The 26,509-nt window shown below is 45.8% G+C and overlaps 1 protein-coding gene across 1 annotated transcript in view; it reads right to left on the reverse strand.

Moving 5' to 3' along the window:
- spata6l (spermatogenesis associated 6-like) overlaps positions 1-26,509 on the reverse strand; it is a 94,331-nt gene that overhangs the window by 51,155 nt on the left and 16,667 nt on the right. Inside the window, 6 exon segments of the mRNA XM_060919384.1 lie at positions 20,493-20,573; positions 22,175-22,302; positions 22,424-22,465; positions 22,636-22,684; positions 22,774-22,828; positions 22,830-22,909. Coding sequence (XP_060775367.1) covers positions 20,493-20,573; positions 22,175-22,302; positions 22,424-22,465; positions 22,636-22,684; positions 22,774-22,828; positions 22,830-22,909 — 435 coding nt within the window.

Genomic DNA, 26,509 nt, shown 5'->3' on the forward strand with positions numbered 1-26,509 from the left:
AGGCCAAAATCACAACGACTTAGGGGGCGCTATAGAGGCCCTGAGCCCCGGCCAAGTGTGGGCTTTTGGGTCTGAGTAGCGGTGGCAATTCTCGGAAGTGGCGCCAAATTTCGCGCGTTTTCGCCCATGGCAAGCGCCCCGAAAATGGCCCAACAGCGGAGAAAAATAAAGAAGAAGAATAATAATAGTGAACTCTTACAAGAACAATAGGGCCTTCGCCCTATAGGGCTCGGGCCCTAATAATAGTGAACTCTTACAAGAACAATAGGGCCTTCGCCCTATAGGGCTCGGGCCCTAATTAAAGCCGCAAGCGGCCTCGACGGGCCCTCGCGCCAGCGGCCAAGGGGGGCGGGGGCATGAGTCCCCGCAAAATACCTTCCACAGCTTCCTCGGCAAGAGACATTACTCCCACAATGGCAACAAAGCACAGAAATGGACACATGGCAACAATAGGGTCTTGCACTGTACGGTGCTCGGGCCCTAATAATAATAGCGCCCTAATAAGGGTCTTGTAAAGAGTTTGCTTGCCAAGTTTGACAAATCAGAAGCTGCAATATCATTTCTGCCATAACCAGCACCCCCAGGGGCGAAAGTGCACAAAATTAGGCGTACATGTCAGGTGAGCTATGAAGAGTTTGCGTATGAAGATTGATGACAATTGAGTAAATAGAAGATGAGATATAGATTTTTGAAGAATAAAATTTTTGGTTTTTCCCATGTCAGTAGGTGGCGCTATGCTGTACATGAGCGATTATGAGTTGGAAAAATAAGTGTCTACAACAGCAACGCACTATCACAAGGTAGTGGTGTGAAGGAAAAGCATTATGGAATTATTTACCAAAAACCCGTTTTGGAGCAATTGCGTCGGCCAAAAACAGCGCCCCCCCATGGACGAAAATTCCCAAAATGTGGTATACATGACATGGGAGGTAGAAAGAGGGTGGCCGTGAAGTTTGACCAAATTTGAGGAAAGACTGGAATTTTTGCCCAAAAATAGCGCCCCCAGTGGCGAAATATCACAGAAAGTGGGTAACATGTCAGAAGCCAAATGATTGAGCTGCGTGTGAAGTATGAGCAGTTTTGAGCAAGTAGAAGATTTGTTATGAATTTTTAAGCATGTAAAATGTTGCATTGAAAATTGATTGACGTATAACTTCTGAACGGTTTATGCTACGTGAAACCTATTTAGTAACTTTTGTCAGTCATGTCTGTAGATGATGTGTATCAATTTTGGTGACATTCCTATGAACGGTCAAGGAGGAGTTGCGCCATCTTCGTGGCCATGCATTTCACACAAAAGTGAAATTACCTCACTTCCTGTTGGGCGTGGCTAATGCATTGGCATTACATTTTTGTCCGGCTTAGTGAGATATATATGCGTACCAAATGGCATGCCACTACTACAAACTACATGGCAACCAGGCACCTTAATGCGGGAGGCCAAAATCACAACGAGTTAGGGGGCGCTATAGAGGCCCTGAGGCCCGCCTGGATCTGGGCTTCTGGTTCTCAGTAGCGGTGGCAGTCTAAGAAAAAGGAACCAAATTTCGTGCGTTGTCGACCATGGCAAGCGCCCCAATAAGGGTCTTGTAAAGAGTTTGCTTGGCAAGTTTGACAAATCAGAAGCTGCAATATCATTTTTGCCATAACCAGCACCCCCAGGGGCGAAAGTGCACAAAATTTGGCGTAGACGTCAGGTGAGCTATGAAGAGTTTGCGTATGAAGTTTGATGACAATTGAGTAAATAGAAGATGAGATATAGATTTTTGAAGAATAAATTTCTTGGTTTTTCCCATGTCAGTAGGTGGCGCTATGCTGTACATGAGCGATTATGAGATGGAAAAAAAAGTGTCTACAACAGCAACGTACTATCACAAGGTAGTGGTGTGAAGGAAAAGCATTATGGAATTATTTACCAAAAACCCGTTTTGGAGAAATTGCGTCGGCCAAAAACAGCGCCCCCCATGGACGAAAATTTCCAAAACGTGGTGTACATGACATGGGAGTTAGTAAGAGGGTGGCCGTGAAGTTTGACCAAATTTGAGGAAAGATTGGAATTTTTGCCCAAAAATAGCGCCCCCAGTGGCGAAATATCACAGAAATTGGGTAACATGTCACAAGCCCAATGACTGATTTGCGTGTGAAGTATGAGCAGTTTTGAGCAATCAGAAGATTTGTTATGAATTTTTAAGCATGTAAAATTTTGCATCGAAAATTGATTGACGTAAAACTTCTGAACGGTTTATCCTACGTGAAACGTATTTAGTAACTTTTGTCAGCCATGTCTGTAGATGATGTGTATCAATTTTGGTGACATTCCTATGAACGGTCTAGGAGGAGTTGCGCCGTCTTCGTGGCCATGCATTTCGCACAAAAGTGAAATTACCTCACTTCCTGTTGGGCATGGCTAATGCATTGGCATTACATTTTTGTCCGGCTTAGTGAGATACATATGCCTACCAAATGGCATGCCAGTACTACAAACTACATGGCACCCAGGCACCTTAATGCGGGAGGCCAAAATCACAACGACTTAGGGGGCGCTATAGAGGCCCTGAGCCCCGGCCAAGTTTGGGCTTCTGGTTCTGAGTAGCGGTGGCAATTCTCGGAACTGGTGCCAAATTTCGTGCGTTTTCGGCCATGGCAAGCGCCCCGAAAATGGCCCAACAGCGGAGAAAAATAAAGAAGAAGAAGAAGACGGAAGAAGAAGAAGAAGACGGAAGAATAATAATAGTGAACTCTTACAAGAACAATAGGGCCTTCGCCCTATAGGGCTCGGGCCCTAATTAAAGCCGCAAGCGGCCTCGACGGGCCCTCGCGCCAGCGGCCAAGTGGGGCGGGGGCATGCGTCCCCGCGAAATACCTTCCACAGCTTCTTTGGCAAGAGACATTACTCCCACAATGGTGACAAAGCACAGAATTGGACACAGAGTACACGGTGCGCTGAGATGTTGTCATGGACAGAACATTTTATGCCATGGCTTCCCAACCAAATTAATGTATTTACCTCATCAGTCACCAAGCTATAGCTACATAGGATTGTCTTCTGTTAGACATCTATTAGTCTGTCTGTAACGCTACAACACTTGCTCCCGACTGCCTACCCATTCCCCACAAGTCATGTGTGTTTAAGGCAACCAAAACAACATACTCCTGGTGCCTCATGATTGTAAACACCTCTCCTGCAACTGCTACAGCGCAATGAGTGCCCCCAGTGGTGAAAGTTCACCAAATTTGGTATACATGTCACGGGACCTATGAAGAGTTGTTTTGTAAAGTTTGATCAAGTTTGACCAATCAGAAGCCGAGATATAAATTGTTGCCTGAAAACAGCGCCCCCAGTGGCAAAAGTTCACAAAATTTGGCACATATGTCAGGTGGCCTGTTAAGAGTGGGCGTATCAAGTTTGATCAAGATGGAGAAAATAGAAGATGAGATATTGATTTTTGAAGAATAAATTTTTTGGTTTCTCCCATGTCAGTAGGTGGCGCTATGCTGCACATGAGCGATTATGAGTTGGAAAAATAAGTGTCTACAACAGCAACATACTCTCACAAGGTAGTGGTGTGAAGGAGAAGCATTATGGAATTATTTACCAAAAACCTGTTTTGGAGCAATTGCGTTGGCCAAAAACAGCGCCCCCCATGGACGAAAATTCCCAAAATGAGGTGTACATGACATGGGAGGTAGTAAGAGGGTGGCCATGAAGTTTGACCAAATTTGAGGAAAGATTGGATTTTTTGCCCAAAAATAGCGCCCCCAGTGGCGAAATATCACAGAAATTGGGTAACATGTCAGACGCCCAATGAGTGATTTGCGTGTGAAGTATGAGCAGTTTTGAGCAATTTGAAGATATGTTATGAATTTTTAAGCATGCAAAATTTTGCATTGAAAATTGATTGACGTATAACTTCTGAACGGTTTATTCTACGTGAAACGTATTTAGGACCTTTTGTCAGCCATGTCTGTAGATGATGTGTATCAATTTTGGTGACATTCCTATGAACGGTCTAGGAGGAGTTGCGCCGTTTTCGTGGCCATGCATTTCGCACAAAAGTGAAATTACCTTACTTCCTGTTGGGCGTGGCTAATGCATTGGCATTACATTTTTGTCCGGCTTAGTGAGATACATATGCGGACCAAAGGGCATGCCACTACTACAAACTACATGGCAACCAGGCACCTTAATGCGGGAGGCCAAAATCACAATGAGTTAGGGGGCGCTATAGAGGCCCTGAGGCCCGCCTGGATCTGGGCTTCTGGTTCTCAGTAGCCGTGGGAGTCGAAGAAAAAGGAGGCAAATTTCGTGCGATGTCGACCATGGCAAGCGCCCCAAAAAGGGTCTTGTAAAGAGTTTGCTTGCCAAGTTTGACAAATCAGAAGCTGCAATATCATTTCTGCTATAACCCGCACCCCCAGGGGCGAAAGTGCACAAAATTTGGCGTACATGTCAGGTGAGCTATGAAGAGTTTGTGTATGAAGTTTGATGAAAATTGAGTAAACAGAAGATGAGATATAGATTTTTGAAGAATAAATTTTTTGGTTTTTCCCATGTCAGTAGGTGGCGCTATGCTGTACATGATTGATTATGAGATGGAAAAATAAGTGTCCACAACAGCAACGCACTATCACAAGGTAGTGGTGTAAAGGAAAAGCATTATGGAATAATTTACCAAAAACCCGTTTTGGAGAAATTGCGTCGGCCAAAAACAGCGCCCCCCATGGACGAAAATTCCCAAAATGTGGTATACATGACATGGGAGGTAGTAAGAGGGTGGCTGTGAAGTTTGACCAAATTTGAGGAAAGATTGGATTTTTTGCCCAAAAATAGCGCCCCCAGTGGCGAAATATCACAGAAATTGGGTAACATGTCAGAAGCCCAATGAGTGATTAGCGTGTGAAGTATGAGCAGTGTTGAGCAATTAGAAGATTTGTTATGAATTTTTTAGCATGTAAAATTTTGAAGTGAAAATTGATTGACGTATAACTTCTGAACGGTTTATCCTACGTGAAACGTATTTAGTAACTTTTGTCAGCCATGCCTCTAGATGATGTGTATCAATTTTGGTGACATTCCTATGAACGGTCTAGGAGGAGTTGCGCCGTCTTCGTGGCCATGCATTTCACACAAAAGTGAAATTACCTCACTTCCTGTTGGGCGTGGCTAATGCATTGGCATTACATTTTTGTCCGGCTTAGTGAGATACATATGCATACCAAATGGCATGCCACTACTACAAACTATATGGCAACCAGGCACCTTAATGTGGGAGGCCAAAATCACAACGACTTAGGGGGCGCTATAGAGGCCCTGAGCCCCGGCCAAGTGTGGGCTTTTGGTTCTGAGTAGCGGTGGCAATTCTCGGAAGTGGCGCCAAATTTCGCGCGTTTTCGCCCATGGCAAGCGCCCCGAAAATGGCCCAACAGCGGAGAAAAATAAAGAAGAAGAATAATTAAAGCCGCAAGCGGCCTCGACGGGCCCTCGCGCCAGTGGCCAAGGGGGGCGGGGGCACGCGTCCCTGCGAAAGACCTTCCACAGCTTCCTCGGCAAGAGACATTACTCCCACAATGGCGACAAAGCACAGAATTGGACACATGGCAACAATAGGGTCTCGCACTGCACGGTGCTCGGGGCCTAATAATAAAAATAATAATAATAATCCTTCAAAAACAATAGGGTCTTGCACTGGATGGTGCTCGGGCCCTAATAATAATAATAATAACTAGAAACTATATGCCAAGCAGGCACCTTAATGCAGGAGGCCAAAATCACAACGAGTTAGGGGGCGCTATAGAGGCCCTGAGGCCCGCCTGGATCTGGGCTTCTGGTTCTGAGTAGCGGTGGCAGTCTAAGAAAAAGGAGCCAAATTTCGTGCGTTGTCGACCATGGCAAGCGCCCCAATAAGGGTCTTGTAAAGAGTTTGCTTGCCAAGTTTGACAAATCAGAAGCTGCAATATCATTTCTGCCATAACCAGCACCCCCAGGGGCGACAGTGCACAAAATTTGGCGTACATGTCAGGTGAGCTATGAAGAGTTTGCGGATGAAGTTTGATGACAATTGAGTAAATAGAAGATGAGATATAGATTTTTGAAGAATACATTTTTTGGTTTTTCCCATGTCAGAAGGTGGCGCTATGCTGTACATGAGCGATTATGAGTTGGAAAAATAAGCGTCTACAACAGCAACGTACTATCACAAGGTAGTGGTGTGAAGGAAAAGCATTATGGAATTATTTACCAAAAACCCGTTTTGGAGCAATTCCGTCGGCCAGAAACAGCGCCCCCCATGGACGAAAATTCCCAAAATGTGGTATACATGACATGGGAGGTAGTAAGAGGGTGGCCGTGAAGTTTGACCAAATTTGAGGAAAGATTGGATTTTTTGCCCAAAAATAGCGCCCCCAGTGGCGAAACATCACAGAAATTGGGTCACATGTCAGAAGCCCAATGAGTGATTTGCGTGTGAAGTATGAGCAGTGTTGAGCAATTAGAAGATTTGTTATGAATTTTCAAGCATGTAAAATTCTGCATTGAAAAATGATTGATGTATAACTTCTGAACGGTTTACCCTACGTGAAACTTATTTAGCAACTTTTGTCAGCCATGTCTGTAGATGATGTGTATCAATTTTGGTGACGTTCCTATGAACGGTCTAGGAGGAGTTGCGCCGTCTTCGTGGCCATGCATTTCGCACAAAAGTGAAATTACCTCACTTCCTGTAGGGCGTGGCTAATGCATTGGCATAACATTTTTGTCCAGCTTGGTGAGATACATATGCGTACCAAAGGGCATGCCACTACTACAAACTACATGGCAACCAGGCACCTTAAAGCGAGAGGCAAAAATCACAACACGTTAGGGGGCGCTATAGAGGCCCTGAGGCCCGCCAGGATCTGGGCTTCTGGTTCTCAGTAGAGGTGGCAGTCTAAAAAAAAGGAGCCAAATTTCGAGCGTTGTCGACCATGGCAAGCGCCCCAATAAGGGTCTTGTAAAGAGTTTGCTTGCCAAGGTTGACAAATCAGAAGCTGCAATATCATTTCTGCCATAACCAGCGCCCCCAGGGGCGAAAGTGCACAAAATTTGGCGTATATGTCAGGTGACCTATGAAGAGTTTGCGTATGAAGTGTGATGAAAATTGAGTAAATAGAAAATGAGATATAGGTTTTTGAAGAATAAATTTTTTGGTTTTTCCCATGTCAGAAGGTGGCGCTATGCTGTACATGAGCGATTATGAGTTGGAAAAATAAGTGTCTACAACAGCAACGTGCTATCACAAGGTAGTGGTGTGAAGGAAAAGCATTATGGAATTATTAACCAAAAACCCATTTTGGAGAAATTGCGTTGGCCAAAAACAGCGCCCCCCATGGACGAAAATTCCCAAAATGGGGTATACATGACATTGGCGGTAGTAAGAGGGTGGCCGTGAAGTTTGACCAAATTTGAGGAAAGATTGGATTTTTTGCCCAAAAATAGCGCCCCCAGTGGCGAAATATCACAGAAATTGGGTAACATGTCAGAAGCCCAATGAGTGATTAGCGTGTGAAGTATGAGCAGTTTTGAGCAATTAGAAGATTTGTTATGAATTTTTTAGCATGTAAAATTTTGAAGTGAAAATTGATTGACGTATAACTTCTGAACGGTTTATCCTACGTGAAACGTATTTAGTAACTTTTGTCAGCCATGTCTGTAGATGATGTGTATCAATTTTGGTGACATTCCTATGAACGGTCTAGGAGGAGTTGCGCCGTCTTCGTGGCCATGCATTTCGCACAAAAGTGAAATTACCTCACTTCCTGTTGGGCGTGGCTAATGCATTGGCATTACATTTTTGTCCGGCTTAGTGAGATACATATGCGTACCAAATGGCATGCCAATACTAGAAACAATATGGCAACCAGGCACCTTAATGCGGGAGGCCAAAATCACAACGACTTAGGGGGCGCTATAGAGGCCCTGAGCCCCGGCCAAGTTTGGGCTTCTGGTTCTGAGTAGCGGTGGCAATTCTCGGAAGTGGCGCCAAATTTTGTGCGTTTTCGCCCATGGCAAGCGCCCCGAAAATGGCCCAACAGCGGAGAAAAATAAAGAAGAAGAAGAAGAAGAAGAAGACGGAAGAATAATAATAGTGAACTCTTACAAGAACAATAGGGCCTTCGCCCTATAGGGCTCGGGCCCTAATTAAAGCCGCAAGCGGCCTCGACGGGCCCTCGCGCCAGCGGCCAAGGGGGGCGAGGGCATGCGTCCCCGCGAAATACCTTCCACAGCTTCTTCGGCAAGAGACATTACTCCCACAATGGCGACAAAGCACAGAATTGGACACAGAGTACACGGTGCGCTGAGATGTTGTCATGGACAGAACATTTTATGCCATGGCTTCCCAACCAAATTAAAGTATTTACCTCATCAGTCACCAAGCTATAGCTACATAGGATTGTCTTCTGTTAGACATCTATTAGTCTGTATGTAACGCTACAACACTTGCTCCCGAATGCCTACCCATTCCCCACAAGTCATGTGTGTTTAAGGCAACCAAAACAACATACTCCAGGTGCCTCATGACTGTAAACACCTCTCCTGCAACTGCTACAGCGCAATGAGTGCCCCCAGTGGTGAAAGTTCACCAAATTTGGTATACATGTCAAGGGACCTAAGAAGAGTTGTTTTGTCAAGTTTGATCAAGTTTGACCAATCAGAAGCCAAGATATAAATTGTTGCCTGAAAACAGCGCCCCCAGTGGCAAAAGTTCACAAAATTTGGCACATATGTCAGGTGACCTGTTAAGAGTGTGCGGATCAAGTTTCATCAAGATTGAGTAAATAGAAGATGAAATATTGATTTTTGAAGAATAAATGTTTTGGTTTTTCCCATGTCAGTAGGTGGCGCTATGCTGTACATGAGCGATTATGAGTTGGAAAAATAAGAGTCTACAACAGCAACATACTATCACAAGGTAGTGGTGTGAAGGAAAAGCATTATGGAATTATTTACCAAAAACCCGTTTTGGAGCAATTGCGTCGGCCAAAAACAGCGCCCCCCATGGACGAAAATTCCCAAAATGTGGTATACATGACAGGGGAGGTAGTAAGAGGGTGGCCGTGAAGTTTGACCAAATTTGAGGAAAGATTGGATTTTTTGCCCAAAAATAGCGCCCCCAGTGGCGAAATATCACAGAAATTGGGTAACATGTCAGAAGCCCAATGAGTGATTTGCGTGTGAAGTATGAGCAGTTTTGAGCAAGTAGAAGATTTGTTATGAATTTTTAAGCATGTAAAATTTTGCATTGAAAATTGATTGACGTACAACTTCTGAACGGCTTATCCTACGTGAAACGTATTTAGCAACTTTTGTCAGCCATGTCTGTAGATGATGTGTATCAATTTTAGTGACATTCCCATGAACGGTCTAGGAGGAGTTGCGCCGTCTTCGTGGCCATGCCTTTCGCACAAAAGTGAAATTACCTCACGTCCTGTTGGGCGTGGCTAATGCATTGGCATAACATTTTTGTCCGGCTTGGTGAGACACATATGCGTACCAAAGGGCATGCCACTACTACAAACTACATGGCAACCAGGCACCTTAATGCGAGAGGCAAAAATCACAATGAGTTAGGGGGCGCTGTAGAGGCCCTGAGGCCCGCCTGGATCTGGGCTTCTGGTTCTCAGTAGCGGTGGTAGTCTAAGAAAAAGGAGCCAAATTTCGAGCGTTGTCGACCATGGCAAGCGCCCCAATAAGGGTCTTGTAAAGAGTTTGCTTGCCAAGGTTGAAAAATCAGAAGCTGCAATATCATTTCTGCCATAACCAGCACCCCCAGGGGCGAAAGTGCACAAAATTTGGCGTATATGTCAGGTGCGCTATGAAGAGTTTGCGTATGAAGTGTGATGAAAATTGAGTAAATAGAAGATGAAATATAGATTTTTGAAGAATAAAATTTTTGGTTTTTCCCATGTCAGTAGGTGGCGCTATGCTGTACATGAGCGATTATGAGTTGGAAAAATAAGTGTCTACAACAGCAACGTACTATCACAAGGTAGTGGTGTGAAGGAAAAGCATTATGGAATTATCAACCAAAAACCCATTTTGGAGAAATTGCGTCGGCAAAAAACAGCGCCCCCCATGGACGAAAATTCCCAAAATGTGGTATACATGACATGGGAGGTAGTAAGAGGGTGGCCGTGAAGTTTGACCAAATTTGAGGAAAGATTGGATTTTTTGCCCAAAAATAGCGCCCCCAGTGGCGAAATATCACAGAAATTGGGTAACATGTCAGAAGCCCAATGAGTGATTAGCGTGTGAAGTATGAGCAGTTTTGAGCAATTAGAAGATTTGTTATGAATTTTTTAGCATGTAAAATTTTGAAGTGAAAATTGATTGACGTGTAACTTCTGAACGGTTTATCCTACGTGAAACGTATTTAGTAACTTTTGTCAGCCATGTCTGTAGATGATGTGTATCAATTTTGGAGACATTCCTATGAACGGTCTAGGAGGAGTTGCGCCGTCTTCGTGGCCATGCATTTCGCACAAAAGTGAAATTACCTCACTTCCTGTTGGGCGTGGCTAATGCATTGGCATTACATTTTTGTCCGGCTTAGTGCGATACATATGCCTACCAAATGGCATGCCAGTACTACAAACTATATGGCAACCAGGCACCTTAATGCGGGAGGCCAAAATCACAACGACTTAGGGGGCGCTATAGAGGCCCTGAGCCCCGGCCAAGTTTGGGCTTTTGGTTCTGAGTAGCGGTGGCAATTCTCGGAAGTGGTGCCAAATTTCGTGCGTTTTCGCCCATGGCAAGCGCCCCGAAAATGGCCCAACAGCGGAGAAAAATAAAGAAGAAGAAGAAGACGGAAGAAGAAGAAGAAGACGGAAGAATAATAATAGTGAACTCTTACAAGAACAATAGGGCCTTCGCCCATAGGGCTCGGGCCCTAATAATAGTGAACTCTTACAAGAACAATAGGGCCTTCGCCCTATAGGGCTCGGGCCCTAATAATAGTGAACTCTTACAAGAACAATAGGGCCTTCGCCCTATAGGGCTCGGGCCCTAATAATAGTGAACTCTTACAAGAACAATAGGGCCTTCGCCCATAGGGCTCGGGCCCTAATTAAAGCCGCAAGCGGCCTCGACGGGCCCTCGCGCCAGCGGCCAAGGGGGGCGGGGGCATGCGTCCCTGCGAAAAACCTTCCACAGCTTCTGCGGCAAGAGACATTACTCCCACAATGGCGACAAAGCACAGAATTGGACACATGGCAACAATAGGGTCTCGCACTTCGTGCGTTGTCGACCATGGCAAGCGCCTCAATAAGGGTCTTGAAAAGAGTTTGCTTGCCAAGTTTGACAAATCAGAAGCTGCAATATCATTTTTGCCATAATCAGCACCCCCAGGGGCGAAAGTGCACAAAATTTGGCGTATATGTCAGGTGAGCTATGAAGAGTTTGCGTATGAAGTTTGATGACAATTGAGTAAATAGAAGATGAGATATAGATTTTTGAAGAATAAATTTTTTGGTTTTTCCCATGTCAGTAGGTGGCGCTATGCTGTACATGAGCGATTATGAGTTGGAAAAATAAGTGTCTACAACAGCAACGTACAATCACAAGGTAGTGGTGTGAAGGAAAAGCATTATGGAATTATTTACCAAAAACCCGTTTTGGAACAATTGCGTGGGCCAAAAACAGCGCCCCCCATGGACGAAAATTCCCAAAATGTGGTATACATGACAGGGGAGGTAGTAAGAGGGTGGCCGTGAAGTTTGACCAAATTTGAGGAAAGATTGGATTTTCTGCCCAAAAATAGCGCCCCCAGTGGCGAAATATCACAGAAATTGGGTAACATGTCAGAAGCCCAATGAGTGATAAGCGTGTGAAGTATGAGCAGTTTTGAGCAATTAGAAGATTTGTCATGAATTTTTTAGCATGTAAAATTTTGAAGGGAAAGTTGATTGACATATAACTTCTGAACGGTTTATCCTACGTGAAACGTATTTAGTAACTTTTGTCAGCCATGTCTGTAGATGATGTGTATCAATTTTGGTGACATTCCTATGAACGGTCTAGGAGGAGTTGCGCCGTCTTCGTGGCCATGCATTTCGCACAAAAGTGAAATTACCTCACTTCCTGTTGGGCGTGGCTAATGCATTGGCATTACATTTTTGCCCGGCTTAGTGAGATACATATGCGTACCAAATGGCATGCCAGTACTACAAACTATATGGCAACCAGGCACCTTAATGCGGGAGGCCAAAATCACAAAGACTTAGGGGGCGCTATAGAGGCCCTGAGCCCCGGCCAAGTTTGGGCTTTTGGTTCTGAGTAGCGGTGGCAATTCTCGGAAGTGGTGCCAAATTTCGTGCGTTTTCGCCCATGGCAAGCGCCCCGAAAATGGCCCAACAGCGGAGAAAAATAAAGAAGAAGAAGAAGAAGACGGAAGAAGAATAATAGTGAACTCTTACAAGAACAATAGGGCCTTCGCCCATAGGGCTCGGGCCCTAATAATAGTGAACTCTTACAAGAACAATAGGGCCTTCGCCCTATAGGGCTCGGGCCCTAACTAGCAGCTGTTAAGGTGAGGTAGTGCGGAATAGTGCAAATGAGCGAGGTAAAGTGAGATGTGCGGTCCCTGAGTTCAGTGTGTTAATGAACGATGAGATGTATGTATGTGTGTGTGTGTTTGAGGGGGGGAACTGTGAGGATGACATGTCAGATGCTGAAGGGGGGGCAGGGGGGTGTGCAAGCAGAATCTGTGGCAGGGGGCAGAGGGGGGAGGAGGGGCAGAACAGGGAGGGAGTTGAGCCTCCTGACCACCTGGTGAAAGAAACTGTTCTTGAGCCTGCTGGTTTTGGCCCGGAGACTCCGCAGTCTCCTCCCCGATGGCAGCAGACTGAAGAGGCTGTGAGATGGGTGGGTGGGGTCACCTGCAAACCTGATGGCTTTGCGGGTGAGGCGGGAGTTATAAATATCCATTAGAGAAGGGAGAGAGACACCAACGATCCTCTCAGCTGCTCTCACGATGCGCTGCAGAGACTTGCAGCAGGACACGGTGCAGGCGCCGTACCACACGATGATGCAGCTGGTCAGGATGTTCTCAATGGTGCCTCTGTAGAAAGTGTGCATGATGGGGGCCGGGGCTCTTGCTCTCCTCAGTTTGCGGAGGAAGTACAGACGCTGTTGGGCTTTTTTGGCCAGTGATGCGGTGTTGTTGCTCCAGGAAAGGTCTTCAGAGATGTGTACACCCAGAAACTTGGTGCTGCTCACCCTCTCCACTGCAGCACCATCGATAGATAGTGGAGCATGCTGGGTGTGCTCTCTCCTGAAGTCCACAACAATCTCCTTCGTCTTCTCCACGTTCAGACAGAGATTGTTGTCCTTGCACCACATGGCCAAGCAGCTCACCTCACTCCCGTAGATTGTCTCATCGCCATTGTTAATGAGACCCACCACAGTCGTGTCATCTGCAAACTTAATGAAGAGATTGGTGTGCAGTCGTGGGTCAGCAGAGTGAAGAGGAGGGGGCTTAGCACACATCCTTGGGGGGCCCCCGTGTTCAATGTGATGGTGCTGGAGGAGTTGCTGCCGACCCGTACAGTCTGTGGTCTCCCCGTCAGGAAGTCCAGCAGCCAGTTGCACAGGGAGGTGTTGAGTCCCAGCTGGTCCAGTTTATGAATGAGCTGCTGAGGAATGATTGTGTTGAATGCTGAACTAAAGTCTATGAACAGCATTCTGACATACAAGTCTTTTGTCTTCAGGTGGGTGAGGGCTGAGTGGAGGGCAGTGGAGATGGCGTCATAGGTCGAATGGTTGGACTGATATGCAAACTGGAAAGGGTCCAGGACAGGGGGAGGGCAGACTTGATATGCCGCATGACTAGCCGCTCGAAGCACTTCATGAGGATGGGAGTGAGTGCGACAGGGCAGTAGTCATTGAAGCAGGAGGGAGATGGCTTCTTCGGAACCGGGATGATGGTGGTGGTTTTGAGGCACATGGGGACAACAGCCTGGCTCAACGAGATGTTGAAGATGTCTGTAAAGACATCTGTGAGCTCCTCGGCACAGTCTCTCAGGACATGACCAGGAATTTTATCAGGACCCGGGGCTTTTTGTGCATTTGTCGTCCTGAGAGCTCTCCTTACACTGTCTGGGGACAGCATCAACACCTGGTCGCCAGGAGGTGGTGGGGTCTTCTGTGCCGTGGTGCTGTTGTCTGCCTCAAAGCAAGCGAAGAAGTCGTTCAACTGATTCAGCAGAGACGTGGAGTTGTCACAGGTCTGCAGAGAGGGCTTGTAGTCTGTGATGGTCTGAATCCCCCGCCACAGGTTCCTGGTGTCTCTGCTGTCGTTGAAATGGTCAGCAATGTACCTGTAATACTGTCTCTTGGCCACCCTGATGCCTCGTGACAGATTGGCCCTAGCTGTCCTCAGGCCCACTTCGTCCCCAGCTTTGAAGGCGGCGTTCTGAGCCCACAGGAGCCTGTGGACTTCCCCTGTCAGCCATGGCTTCTGATTAGCCCGAATGGAGATGGTTCTGGTGACCATAACGTTGTCCATGCACTTCCTCATGTAGGCAGTGACGGTCTCTGTGTACTCCTGGAGATCTGTGATGTTGCTGTAGGTGGCCGCCTGTCTGAACATGCTCCAGTCAGTGGTGGAAAAACAGTCCTGGAGTGCCTCTGAGGACCCCTCTGGCCACACACATATCTGTTTTGTAGCTGGTTTGGTGACTTTAACCAGCGGCCTGTATGCTGGCATTAGCATAACAGTGGAGTGATCTGAGGCCCCAAGGTGGGGGAGGAGTAGGGCTTTGTAGGCGTCTTTATGTATGGTGTAATTTGAGTAAAACTGAAAAAATGTGTAATCTAAGTTTATATTATCAACCTTACTTTCACGTTATAAGTTAAACAGATGTTATATTAAACTTTGTCTTGTCAACATTTTGGAAATTGTGTTCATTGAGATATTGTTTAAAATGTTACTTTTCAAAGAGGATGTACTAATTTACGCTGAGCACTGTAGATAGATAGATAATCCATTACCATTGTTTAGAGAAAATACAACAATCTGACTCTTTATTTATTTGTTTTTACCTTGAAAGAGAGGAAGGGCATAGCACTGCTAGCCCATTGCTACCCAGTGCTCATTCTGCTATTCAGACATAAATGATGCTGCTGAAGCAAATGTGTGATGATTCATACATGCAGTTTGTATTGTGCTTAAGTTAGCTACATATCTCTTATTTTTAACACCAAACATGTATTTGCTGGCTGAGTAACTCTGTGGTTAGGACAGTACAAAGGACACTTGAATTTGGACAATTATGTCTGTGCTGCTCGGTATGGTGATAAGATTTTATCCATCACACACCATTCTAGTCACACTGTTGTTGTTTTACTGGATGTGCCGTATGTTCCATGCTGCATGCCTGTAGTTATTTATACATGTTAATGTTGTACTTATTGTACTGGGTCCACTGCTGCTTCATCATCATCATGTATTTCTTGTCTTGTTTCTTGCTGTCAATGTGTACACGGACATTTCCTGATTTGCACGGCATGTTGTCTGGTGATTATCTTGTATCACACCATTGTACAATATACTGTGCCAAGGCCAGTGTTATTTTGTTCTACTGTCTACTTGTATATGGCTAGAATGACAATAAAGCTAATAAAGTTGAATATAGCACTTCAACTATTAAAATAACCATCTACCAAGCTTTGTCTCATCCTTCCTATGCAAATATATACTTATTTTTATCCTACAAGAATGGCTTATTTATTTACCTTTGATTTATTTCCCATAATGTGACCATGTTACAAGAGTTACAACCTTCATCTGAAATCTTTTTAATAGACAGTGCCCTACATGATTATTTCCCCTTTCTATAGATTAGTAAAAAGGGTTAGAAAAAAGTCCACCTTGTGGTGAAGTCGCTTCATCTCACACTGAAAAAAATGAGAGGAAAAAATGCAACCTGTAATTTAAATACATTTATTCAGAGAAAAACAAACCTCTCTTCAAGAAATAATTATTTTCAACAAAACTACATGTCCCACTATTATTGGCACGCCTAGAAATGATAGTGAACACAATGTAACTGAAGCATGTTTCCCATTTAAATTGTACATTTTTGAGGTGACTGGAGTGTGTAGGAACTTTCCATGACTTTCTGATTAAGTCATCCATCAACATGGGAAAGATAAGAGAACACACAAACCAAATGTGGGAGAAGTGTGTTGACCTTCATAAGTCAGGGAATGGTTTTATATATATATATATATATAAAGGCTACTCACCTGAAAATGTCCATTTCTACTGTTAGGGCAATAATAAAAAAGTGGACACCAACTGGAATTGTTACAAACTTGCCTGGAAGAGGACCCATGTTTATTTTGTCCCCACGTACAGTGAGGAGAGTAGAGGGGGAAAAAATCCCCAAGGATCACTGTTGGTGAATTACAAAAAAAAAAGTAAAATCTTGGGGTTTCCACGTCTCCAAAACCACCGTCAGATGCCACCTCCGTGCTCACAGATTATCTGGAAGGTCTGCCAGAAGAAAGCCTTTTCTGTCAGTTAACCACAAACGTAAACAACTGAAGTTTGCGAAACGCTACTACAACTTTGTCTGGAACCATGTTCTATGGTCTGATATAACAAAACTGGAGCTTTTTGGCAATAAACACTCAAGGTGGATTTGGTGTTAAAAGAAGGATGGCTATAATTAGTGCAGCAGGTTAAGGCAGATTTTGCTCCAAATCGTGCACTTTGTGATATAAGCATGAAACTTGGCACGATTGTTGCTGATAGGTCACTTTTTCAGAAAAAAGTGCTAGCCACGAAAAAAATTCAATATGGCGGCCATTTTTTCAAGATGGCCACCAGACGTGTCCCTGTTTTGTGGTTTTGCTAAAAAAAACACAGTGCAAGTTATGATATGAACATGAAATTTGGCAATAATGTTCTGTGTAGGTCATGTTATCAGTTAAAAGTGCCAGCCCCCCAAAAAATTCAATATGGCGGCCATTTTTTCAAGATGGTCGCCAAAAAATCCCCCATTAGTGGTCTTGCTCTGGTGTCAAAGTACAAAAGATGAATTCAATGAAACATTTTTGATTTATTGCCATTATAATACTGAATTACATGCAGAAAAACAGAATGATTGCACAATTAGCCAATCTAGCATGATGAAAAGCCTATTTTTCACAGTGGATAATCTTGTGAAACCCTTACATTCCAATGCTTTTTTGGGAAAATTCTCATATCTTTCCTAAGCTCCAAGAGTTGTTTCTTGCTGATTGATCCTTCCATCAAATAGTCCCAAATTAATTGGTCACATGATTTGCCAGCATGCTCATAGGCCTTTTAGAGAAAAACAAGTGAACGAAAATAGTGCTAATGCTCAACAGTGAAAAATAACTTGGTCAAATCTATGGCATCGACAAAAATATCCATTGCTGAGATCTATCTTTTATCCCTGAACTGCTACCCCCCCTCCCCCAGCACCCAATTACACAGTTTTAGGTAGACAATGCCCCCTACCATAAAAATGGTTTGCCAGCTCTGATTTATGAATGGATATGTACCACTGTCCAAAGTGAAGTTTGGTAGACCATTTGAATTTGGATTACTTTGCCATCGCCAGCATGGCTAGGCCCAAAGTTCAGTCACTGTTCCTTGCTTAAAAATCTCACAAGGGCAACTGCACAGTGGAGTACACCCTATTCCAGCCTTCGAGCACTTGCATTTGGGATACTAGCTCAATGTTTAGCTGACATTGAACCCCATGCTGAGTTTCACAGCAGTGTCTGTCACCAGTGTGCCCTGGTAGTGAGTGACATACACTCTCTTCTTGCGCCCTATGAACTGCCAGAAGATGTGCCATTACTCGGCGTCCTCATAGTCCTGTTCCAGTAAGTGCCATTACTCGTCCTCCTCATCCCCTTCCAGTTAGTGCCATTACTCAGTTTCTTCTGCCAAGAGCAACTGGTTTTGAGGCGCCAGATACCCGCCTTTCGCACCACCTCTATCTGCAAAATCACCCCTGCCGGCTCTGGAAGGCTAGGGTGGACACTTGACTGCCAGAGGCTGTGTGGTTCGCAAGCCATTTGGGATATTTTGTAAGCAATGAGAGCTCATTGCCATCCCGGCAATAGCAGTCCATTTTAGGGGCACACATGAGCACAACCACACAACGGGGATGTGCGTCTGGCAGCCATCTTGAAAAATGGCTGCCATATTGAATGTTTTGGTATGTTAGCACTTTCAACTGAAAACATGACCTACACAGAACATTATTGCCAAATTTCAGGTTCATATGACAATATGCACTGTGGCTTTTTAACAAAGCCACAAAATGGGTACGCGTCTGGTGGCCATCTTGAAAAATGGCCGCCATATTGAATTTTCTGGAGGGCTAGCACTTTTAACTGATAACATGACCTACACAGAACATTATTGCCAAATTTCATGTTTATATAACAATTTGCTCTGTGTTTTCTTAACAAAAACATGAAACGAGGATGAATCTGGTGGCCATCTTGAAAAATGGCCGCCATATTGAATTTTTTTCGTGGCTAGCACTTTTTTCTGAAAAAGTGACCTATAAGCAACAATCATGCCAAATGTCATGCTTATATCACAAAGTGCACGATGGTTTGCTTAACCTGCTCTACTAAATGAAAATAATCCGATCCCAACTGTACAATATGGTGGAAGTTCTGTGATGTTTTGTGGCTGTTTTTCCTCCAAAGGCCCTGGAAATCTTGTTAGGGTCCATGGCATCATGGACTCCATGAAACACCAGGACATTTAAAATCAGACTCTTGCTTCCTCTGGCAGGAAACTAAAACTGGGTCGTCACTGGATCTTCCAGCAGGACAATGAAGCATATGTCCAAATCAATACAAAAATGGTTAGCTGATCACAGGGGTGCCAATAATTCTGCAGGACATTGTTTATATCAGATTTGCCTGGATATTTTGAGAGGCAAAGCGTTAAGTTTTTTAATTTGCTATTTCTACTAGAATCTGATATGAAATGGGATGAGTGCTCATGCCCTGACCATGAGTTCCGGGGTATAAAAAAAATCATATGAATCACTCATTGACTAGTAACTTTTTTTGTTTGCTTGTTTATTTCGATATGTACAGTACCAGTCCTACTCATTCATAGATTTTTCTGTATTTTGACTGTTTTCTACATTGCAGAATACTGAAGACATCACAACTATAAAATAACACATGGAGCATATATGGAAGTATGTGGTAAACAAAAAAGTTTCACATTTTAGATTCTTCAAAGTAGCCAGAGTTTACCTTGACACTTTGCACACTACTGGCATTATCTTAACCAGCTTCATGAGGTAGTCACCTGGAATGCTTTTCAATTAACAGGTGCCTCGTCAAAAGTTAATTAGTGCAATTTCTTGCCTTCTTAATGCGTTTGAGAACAAACATTAAATAGTAAATAATAAAAATACAATAAATAACCCTATTCCACAACTGTAATAATCCATATTATGTCAAGAACTGCTCAACTAAGTAAAGAGAAACGACATCCATCATTATTTTAAGACATACAGTGTCCTTTAATTAATAAAAATAAAGAAAAACAGCTGAATTTGAAGGTGTCCAGACTTTTCACTGGTCCTGTACATTAGATTCTACATAATCTATCAGCTGTAATGAACTTTGTGCCCCCTGCTGGACGCCACTCTTTACAACATACAAGTGCAAAAATATACAAGTGCATAACAATAAAATATCTCATCTCATCTCATTATCTCTAGCCGCTTTATCCTGTTCTACAGGGTCGCAGGCAAGCTGGAGCCTATCCCAGCTGACTACGGGCGAAAGGCGGGGTACACCCTGGACAAGTCGCCAGGTCATCACAGGGCTGACACATAGACACAGACAACCATTCACACTCACATTCACACCTACGGTCAATTTAGAGTCACCAGTTAACCTAACCTGCATGTCTTTGGACTGTGGGGGAAACCGGAGCACCCGGAGGAAACCCACGCGGACACGGGGAGAACATGCAAACTCCGCACAGAAAGGCCTTCACCGGCCACGGGGCTCGAACCCAGGACCTTCTTGCTGTGAGGCGACAGCGTTAACCACTACACCACCGTGCCGCCACAATAAAATATCATTATTTTAATCATTAACTTACTTGGAAATTAAGAAGAAACTGTTTGTGTAATATGAGCATGCAAGACTTACATGTCTATTTACAGTTTGAGAGTTGTTCCAGCTTGAGCCGGATCCCCTGAATGGAGAGAGGGAACGGGTCCTCAGCGCCTCTGTATTCCTGAGGCCTCTTGGTGCAGAGAAGCAACTCTGAGGTCTGGACGACTTTGTTTTTTTCCTTGTTATTACTCTCTGGTGATTAATGAGGAGACAGTGGCAGTAGAAATTATTTATGTAATATGTGCTGTTTCACAGTAACACATTTGATGATATTAGAGATCATGCACATTGCACAAGGGCATAACTTTACCACAGGGACACTCTGGAAAAGATCCTTCTCAGAGCACTTGATTTTCGTCCTGGAGGAGAACTCTAACCTTGGACAAATACCCTAGGAGGGAAGAGCCAGCAAAGACCTAATTACAGATATCCATCCATCCATTATCTGTAGCCGCTTATCCTGTTCTACAGGGTCGCAGGCAAGCTGGAGCCTATCCCAGCTGACTATGGGCGAGAGGCGGGGTACACCCTGGACAAGTCGCCAGGTTATCGCAGGGCTGACACATAGACACAACCATTCACACTCACACCTACGGTCAATTTAGAGCCACCACTTAGGCTAACCTGCATGTCTTTGGACTGTGGGGGAAACCGGAGCACCCGGAGGAAACCCACACGAACACGGGGAGAACATGCAAACTCCACACAGGAAGGCCCTCACCGGCTGCTGGGCTCAAACCCAGGACCTTCTTGCTGTGAGGCGACAGTGCTAACCACTACACCACCGTGCCGCCACTAATTACAGATACTGTGTGTTAATTTTAATTTTCATCCAAGTTGTAATAACCAGTGCATTCTTTCTAAACTAATAACACAGAAGCAACTGTGCTTCATGATTACACAGTAATAATCCACTTCCTGGGGAAGACTCGGGGCACTGTGACCCTAACCAGGATAAAGCAGTTACTGAAGATGGATGAATGAATGAATCAATCCATCAATCAAATCACATTTCTAGTTGAGAAAAGTGTGTGAACCCCTTTGTTTATAGAGCACTTGTTTCTTCTGTATTGTTCTCTGATTACAAACACCAAAAACCTCATTTCTACTGTGACGCATGGTGAAAACACTCAACTGAGGTTATTGCTGCTCAAGGAGGTTCTACCAATTTACTACATGAAACAAGTGTTCACATACTTTTTCCATCCTGGACTATGAATGATGAATCAGTGTGTTAAATAATAGTATGTCTGTATAGGAATATCTGACCATTTTAATCCCCATGGGAAAATTGATTTATTTACAAACTGCTTTTGTTCTTTTTAGCTACTGATGTTCAACTTAGGGCGGCACGGTGGTGTAGTGGTTAGCGCTGTCGCCTCACAGCAAGAAGGTCCGGGTTCAAGCCCCGGGGCCGGCGAGGGCCTTTCTGTGCGGAGTTTGCATGTTCTCCCCGTGTCCGCGTGGGTTTCCTCCGGGTGCTCCGGTTTCCCCCACAGTCCAAAGACATGCAGGTTAGGTTAACTGGTGACTCTAAATTGACCGTAGGTGTGAATGTGAGTGTGAATGGTTGTCTGTGTCTATGTGTCAGCCCTGTGATGACCTGGCGACTTGTCCAGGGTGTACCCCGCCTTTCGCCCGTAGTCAGCTGGGATAGGCTCCAGCTTGCCTGCAACCCTGTAGAACAGGATAAAGCGGCTACAGATAATGAGATGAGATGAGATGTTCAACTTAGGATTCGATTTAGGACTAGTTATATCATTAATTCACTGCGTAAATAGTTAACAGTCAATAGAAGGTCCTCACAAGAATAGTAAAATAAACGTGTGTGTGATTGTGTTTGACTTGGATGGAAGTCACAGCACAATTTACGAGTAGTTAATCCAGAAAACCAACTAATCCCAAGGGGTTCGCAGTTTTCTCCTCCAACTTTATGTTTATGTTGCTGTATCTAAATCATGAGAGTGCAATTCCAGTTAGTACGTAGCTCACAGGGAAAGTGGGGTCTCTTGTCATTAGTACTTCATGTTCTCCTCCAGAAAAAGAAGGCACCAGCTTAGGCTCTGGGGGGACAAAAAAACTTCTAGCATCAACCTCATATATGGCCAACACTTTCCCAACTACAAGCAAGAAGAAATTACACACATTATTACTGGTTATATATTCAGTGCTCTCCATTCATTATTTTTTGTTCCTGAAAGTAAAATTATGTATCAAGTGGCATCAAGCACAAGAATTTACCCCAGGGAATCAGTTGTATGAGCTCAACTTTAACAGTTTCATCTGCAGTAGAGAAAACATCATCTGATGCATTAGGACTACACATACACATTCTTACATAAGCATTGCTTGTGCTTGTTTTTACAATGAATATCAATAATAAAGAAAAAATAGCTTAGATTGTGAATCTACTACAACAGAAAAAATGGAAAATGAATGTGATCATTGTGTACATTGCAACATTTCAGCAACATCTGCAGGATCGCTGGCAGAATTGAATATCTGCAAAGAAAGTGAAGCAGATCAAAGGTATAGGAGCCATTTAAAAACCAAGTCTTCATGAGTACAAAAGTCCACTTTAAATATAAAACCTTGTCAAACGTCATTTTCATCTTAAACAGGAATGGGAATACAGCTGGTAGACACTGACATTCTGTAGTGGTTCATCAGACACACACTCAGGTAAATGTCATCCTTCGCTGATAGGTGCACTCCAGAACAGGTCACCTACAAAGAGAAGCATATATAGACATCTAAAATACAGGTCCCCAACTCAGATCCTGGAGTACCCCATCCCGTACATTTTAGCTTTCCTAGCTTTAACAGCACTAAAACGCCCCCGCTGGAGCAGGGAACTGACTAAAACGCACCCTCTGAAGCCGAGAACTGACAAAAACGCACCCGTTGGAGCAGGGAACTGACAAAAATGCCCCCGCTGGAGCAGGGAACTGCTTTATGTCCAGGGCTGCTGCTTTATGTCCCGGGGCTCCCTCATGCCTGTGTTACCTTCTGGCTCTCCCCTTTTAGTTATGCTGTCATAGTTAGTTGCCGGAGTCCCTGCTTGTACTCAGTGCAATATGTATACTGTTCCTACTTTCTGAGGTGACATTGGGCGTACCTAACAACCTGTGTTTTCTCTCCCTCTCTCTCTCCCCCTCCCCCCAAATCTCTGAGTTACATGTTGGTCCTGGGATCGAGATGCTGACCTCTTCTGCTCCTCAGACCTGCCTGATCCATCCTGATGCCCTGTGTCTGGTTGGAGTCTCATTGCATCACTCCTGTGGAGGACGGCCCATATGGACAGTTGAAAGTCACACTTGGAGGACGCTCAGGTACAGTAATACTTTTATGGCTGAGGACTACAGTTGGCTTGCTAACTTTAGGATTGCAGTTGTCATGAACAGTTTGGCACTCAAGTTTCCATCAATGAAGAGTTTATAACATCAACGAAACTGAATTCATGTTAAAACTCTTAATATTATAGTCATGTTGTCTGTTGTTGCCCAAATGAGGATGGGTTCCCTTTTGAGTCTGGTTCCTCTCGAGGTTTCTTCCTCAGGTCGTCTGAGGGAGTTTTTCCTTGCCACCGTCGCCACAGGCTTGCTCATTGGGGATAGATTAGGGATAAAATTAGCTCATGTTTTAAGTCATTCAAATTCTGTAAAGCTGCTTTGTGACAATGTTTATTGTTAAAAGTGCTGTACAAATAAACTTGACTTGACTTGACTAAAATGCACCAGCTGGAGCAGGGAACTGACTAAAATGCGCCCGCTGGAGCAGGGAACTGACTAAAACGCGCCGGCTGGAGCAGGGAACTGACTAAAACGCGCCCGCTGGAGCAGGGAACTGACTAAAACGCGCCCGCTGGAGCAGGGAACTGACTAAAACACACCGGCCGGAGCAGGGAACTGACTAAAACGCGCCCGCTGGAGCAGGGAACTGACTAAAACGCGCCCGCTGGAGCAGGGAACTGACTAAAACGCGCCCGCTGGAGCAGGGAACTGACTAAAACGCGCCCGCTGGAGCAGGGAACTGACTAAAACACACCGGCCGGAGCAGGGAACTGACTAAAACACAATGGCCGGAGCAGGGAACTGACTAAAACGCGCCCGCTGGAGCAGGGAACTGACTAAAACGCGCCGGCTGGAGCAGGGAACTGACAAACACACCGGCCGGAGCAGGGAACTGACTAAAACGCGCCCGCTGGAGCAGGGAACTGACTAAAACGCGCCCGCTGGAGCAGGGAACTGACTAAAACGCGCCCGCTGGAGCAGGGAACTGACTAAAACGCGCCCGCTGGAGCAGGGAACTGACTAAAACGCGCCCGCTGGAGCAGGGAACTGACTAAAACGCGCCCGCTGGAGCAGGGAACTGACTAAAACGCGCCCGCTGGAGCAGGGAACTGACTAAAACGCGCCCGCTGGAGCAGGGAACTGACTAAAACGCGCCCGCTGGAGCAGGGAACTGACTAAAACGCGCCCGCTGGAGCAGGGAACTGACTAAAACGCGCCCGCTGGAGCAGGGAACTGACTAAAACGCGCCCGCTGGAGCAGGGAACTGACTAAAACGCGCCCGCTGGAGCAGGGAACTGACTAAAACGCGCCCGCTGGAGCAGGGAACTGACTAAAACGCGCCCGCTGGAGCAGGGAACTGACTAAAACGCGCCCGCTGGAGCAGGGAACTGACTAAAACGCGCCCGCTGGAGCAGGGAACTGACTAAAACGCGCCCGCTGGAGCAGGGAACTGACTAAAACGCGCCCGCTGGAGCAGGGAACTGACTAAAACGCGCCCGCTGGAGCAGGGAACTGACTAAAACGCGCCCGCTGGAGCAGGGAACTGACTAAAACGCGCCCGCTGGAGCAGGGAACTGACTAAAACGCGCCCGCTGGAGCAGGGAACTGACTAAAACGCGCCCGCTGGAGCAGGGAACTGACTAAAACGCGCCCGCTGGAGCAGGGAACTGACTAAAACGCGCCCGCTGGAGCAGGGAACTGACTAAAACGCGCCCGCTGGAGCAGGGAACTGACTAAAACGCGCCCGCTGGAGCAGCGAACTGACTAAAACGCGCCCGCTGGAGCAGGGAACTGACTAAAACGCGCCCGCTGGAGCAGGGAACTGACTAAAACGCGCCCGCTGGAGCAGGGAACTGACTAAAACGCGCCCGCTGGAGCAGGGAACTGACTAAAACGCGCCCGCTGGAGCAGGGAACTGACTAAAAAGCGCCCGCTGGAGCAGGGAACTGACTAAAACGCGCCCGCTGGAGCAGGGAACTGACTAAAACGCGCCCGCTGGAGCAGGGAACTGACTAAAACACACCGGCCGGAGCAGGGAACTGACTAAAACACAATGGCCGGAGCAGGGAACTGACTAAAACGCGCCCGCTGGAGCAGGGAACTGACTAAAACGCGCCCGCTGGAGAAGGGAACTGACTAAAACGCGCCCGCTGGAGCAGGGAACTGACTAAAACGCGCCCGCTGGAGCAGGGAACTGACTAAAACGCGCCCGCTGGAGCAGGGAACTGACTAAAACGCGCCCGCCGGAGCAGGGAACTGACTAAAACACACCGGCCGGAGCAGGGAACTGACTAAAACACACCGGCCGGAGCAGGGAACTGACTAAAACACAATGGCCGGAGCAGGGAACTGACTAAAACGCGCCCGCTGGAGCAGGGAACTGACTAAAACACACCGGCCGGAGCAGGGAACTGACTAAAACACACCGGCCGGAGCAGGGAACTGACTAAAACACAATGGCCGGAGCAGGGAACTGACTAAAACGCGCCCGCTGGAGCAGGGAACTGACTAAAACGCGCCCGCTGGAGCAGGGAACTGACTAAAACGCGCCCGCCGGAGCAGGGAACTGACTAAAACACACCGGCCGGAGCAGGGAACTGACTAAAACACACCGGCCGGAGCAGGGAACTGACTAAAACACAATGGCCGGAGCAGGGAACTGACTAAAACGCGCCCGCTGGAGCAGGGAACTGACTAAAACGCGCCCGCTGGAGCAGGGAACTGACTAAAACACACCGGCCGGAGCAGGGAACTGACTAAAACACACCGGCCGGAGCAGGGAACTGACTAAAACACACCGGCCGGAGCAGGGAACTGACTAAAACACACCGGCCGGAGCAGGGAACTGACTAAAACACAATGGCCGGAGCAGGGAACTGACTAAAACGCGCCCGCTGGAGCAGGGAACTGACTAAAACACACCGGCCGGAGCAGGGAACTGACTAAAACACAATGGCCGGAGCAGGGAACTGACTAAAACGCGCCCGCTGGAGCAGGGAACTGACTAAAACGCGCCCGCTGGAGCAGGGAACTG

The sequence above is a fragment of the Neoarius graeffei genome, chromosome 1 (genome assembly GCF_027579695.1).
Source record: "Neoarius graeffei isolate fNeoGra1 chromosome 1, fNeoGra1.pri, whole genome shotgun sequence".
NCBI classification, from domain to species: Eukaryota; Metazoa; Chordata; class Actinopteri; order Siluriformes; family Ariidae; genus Neoarius; species Neoarius graeffei.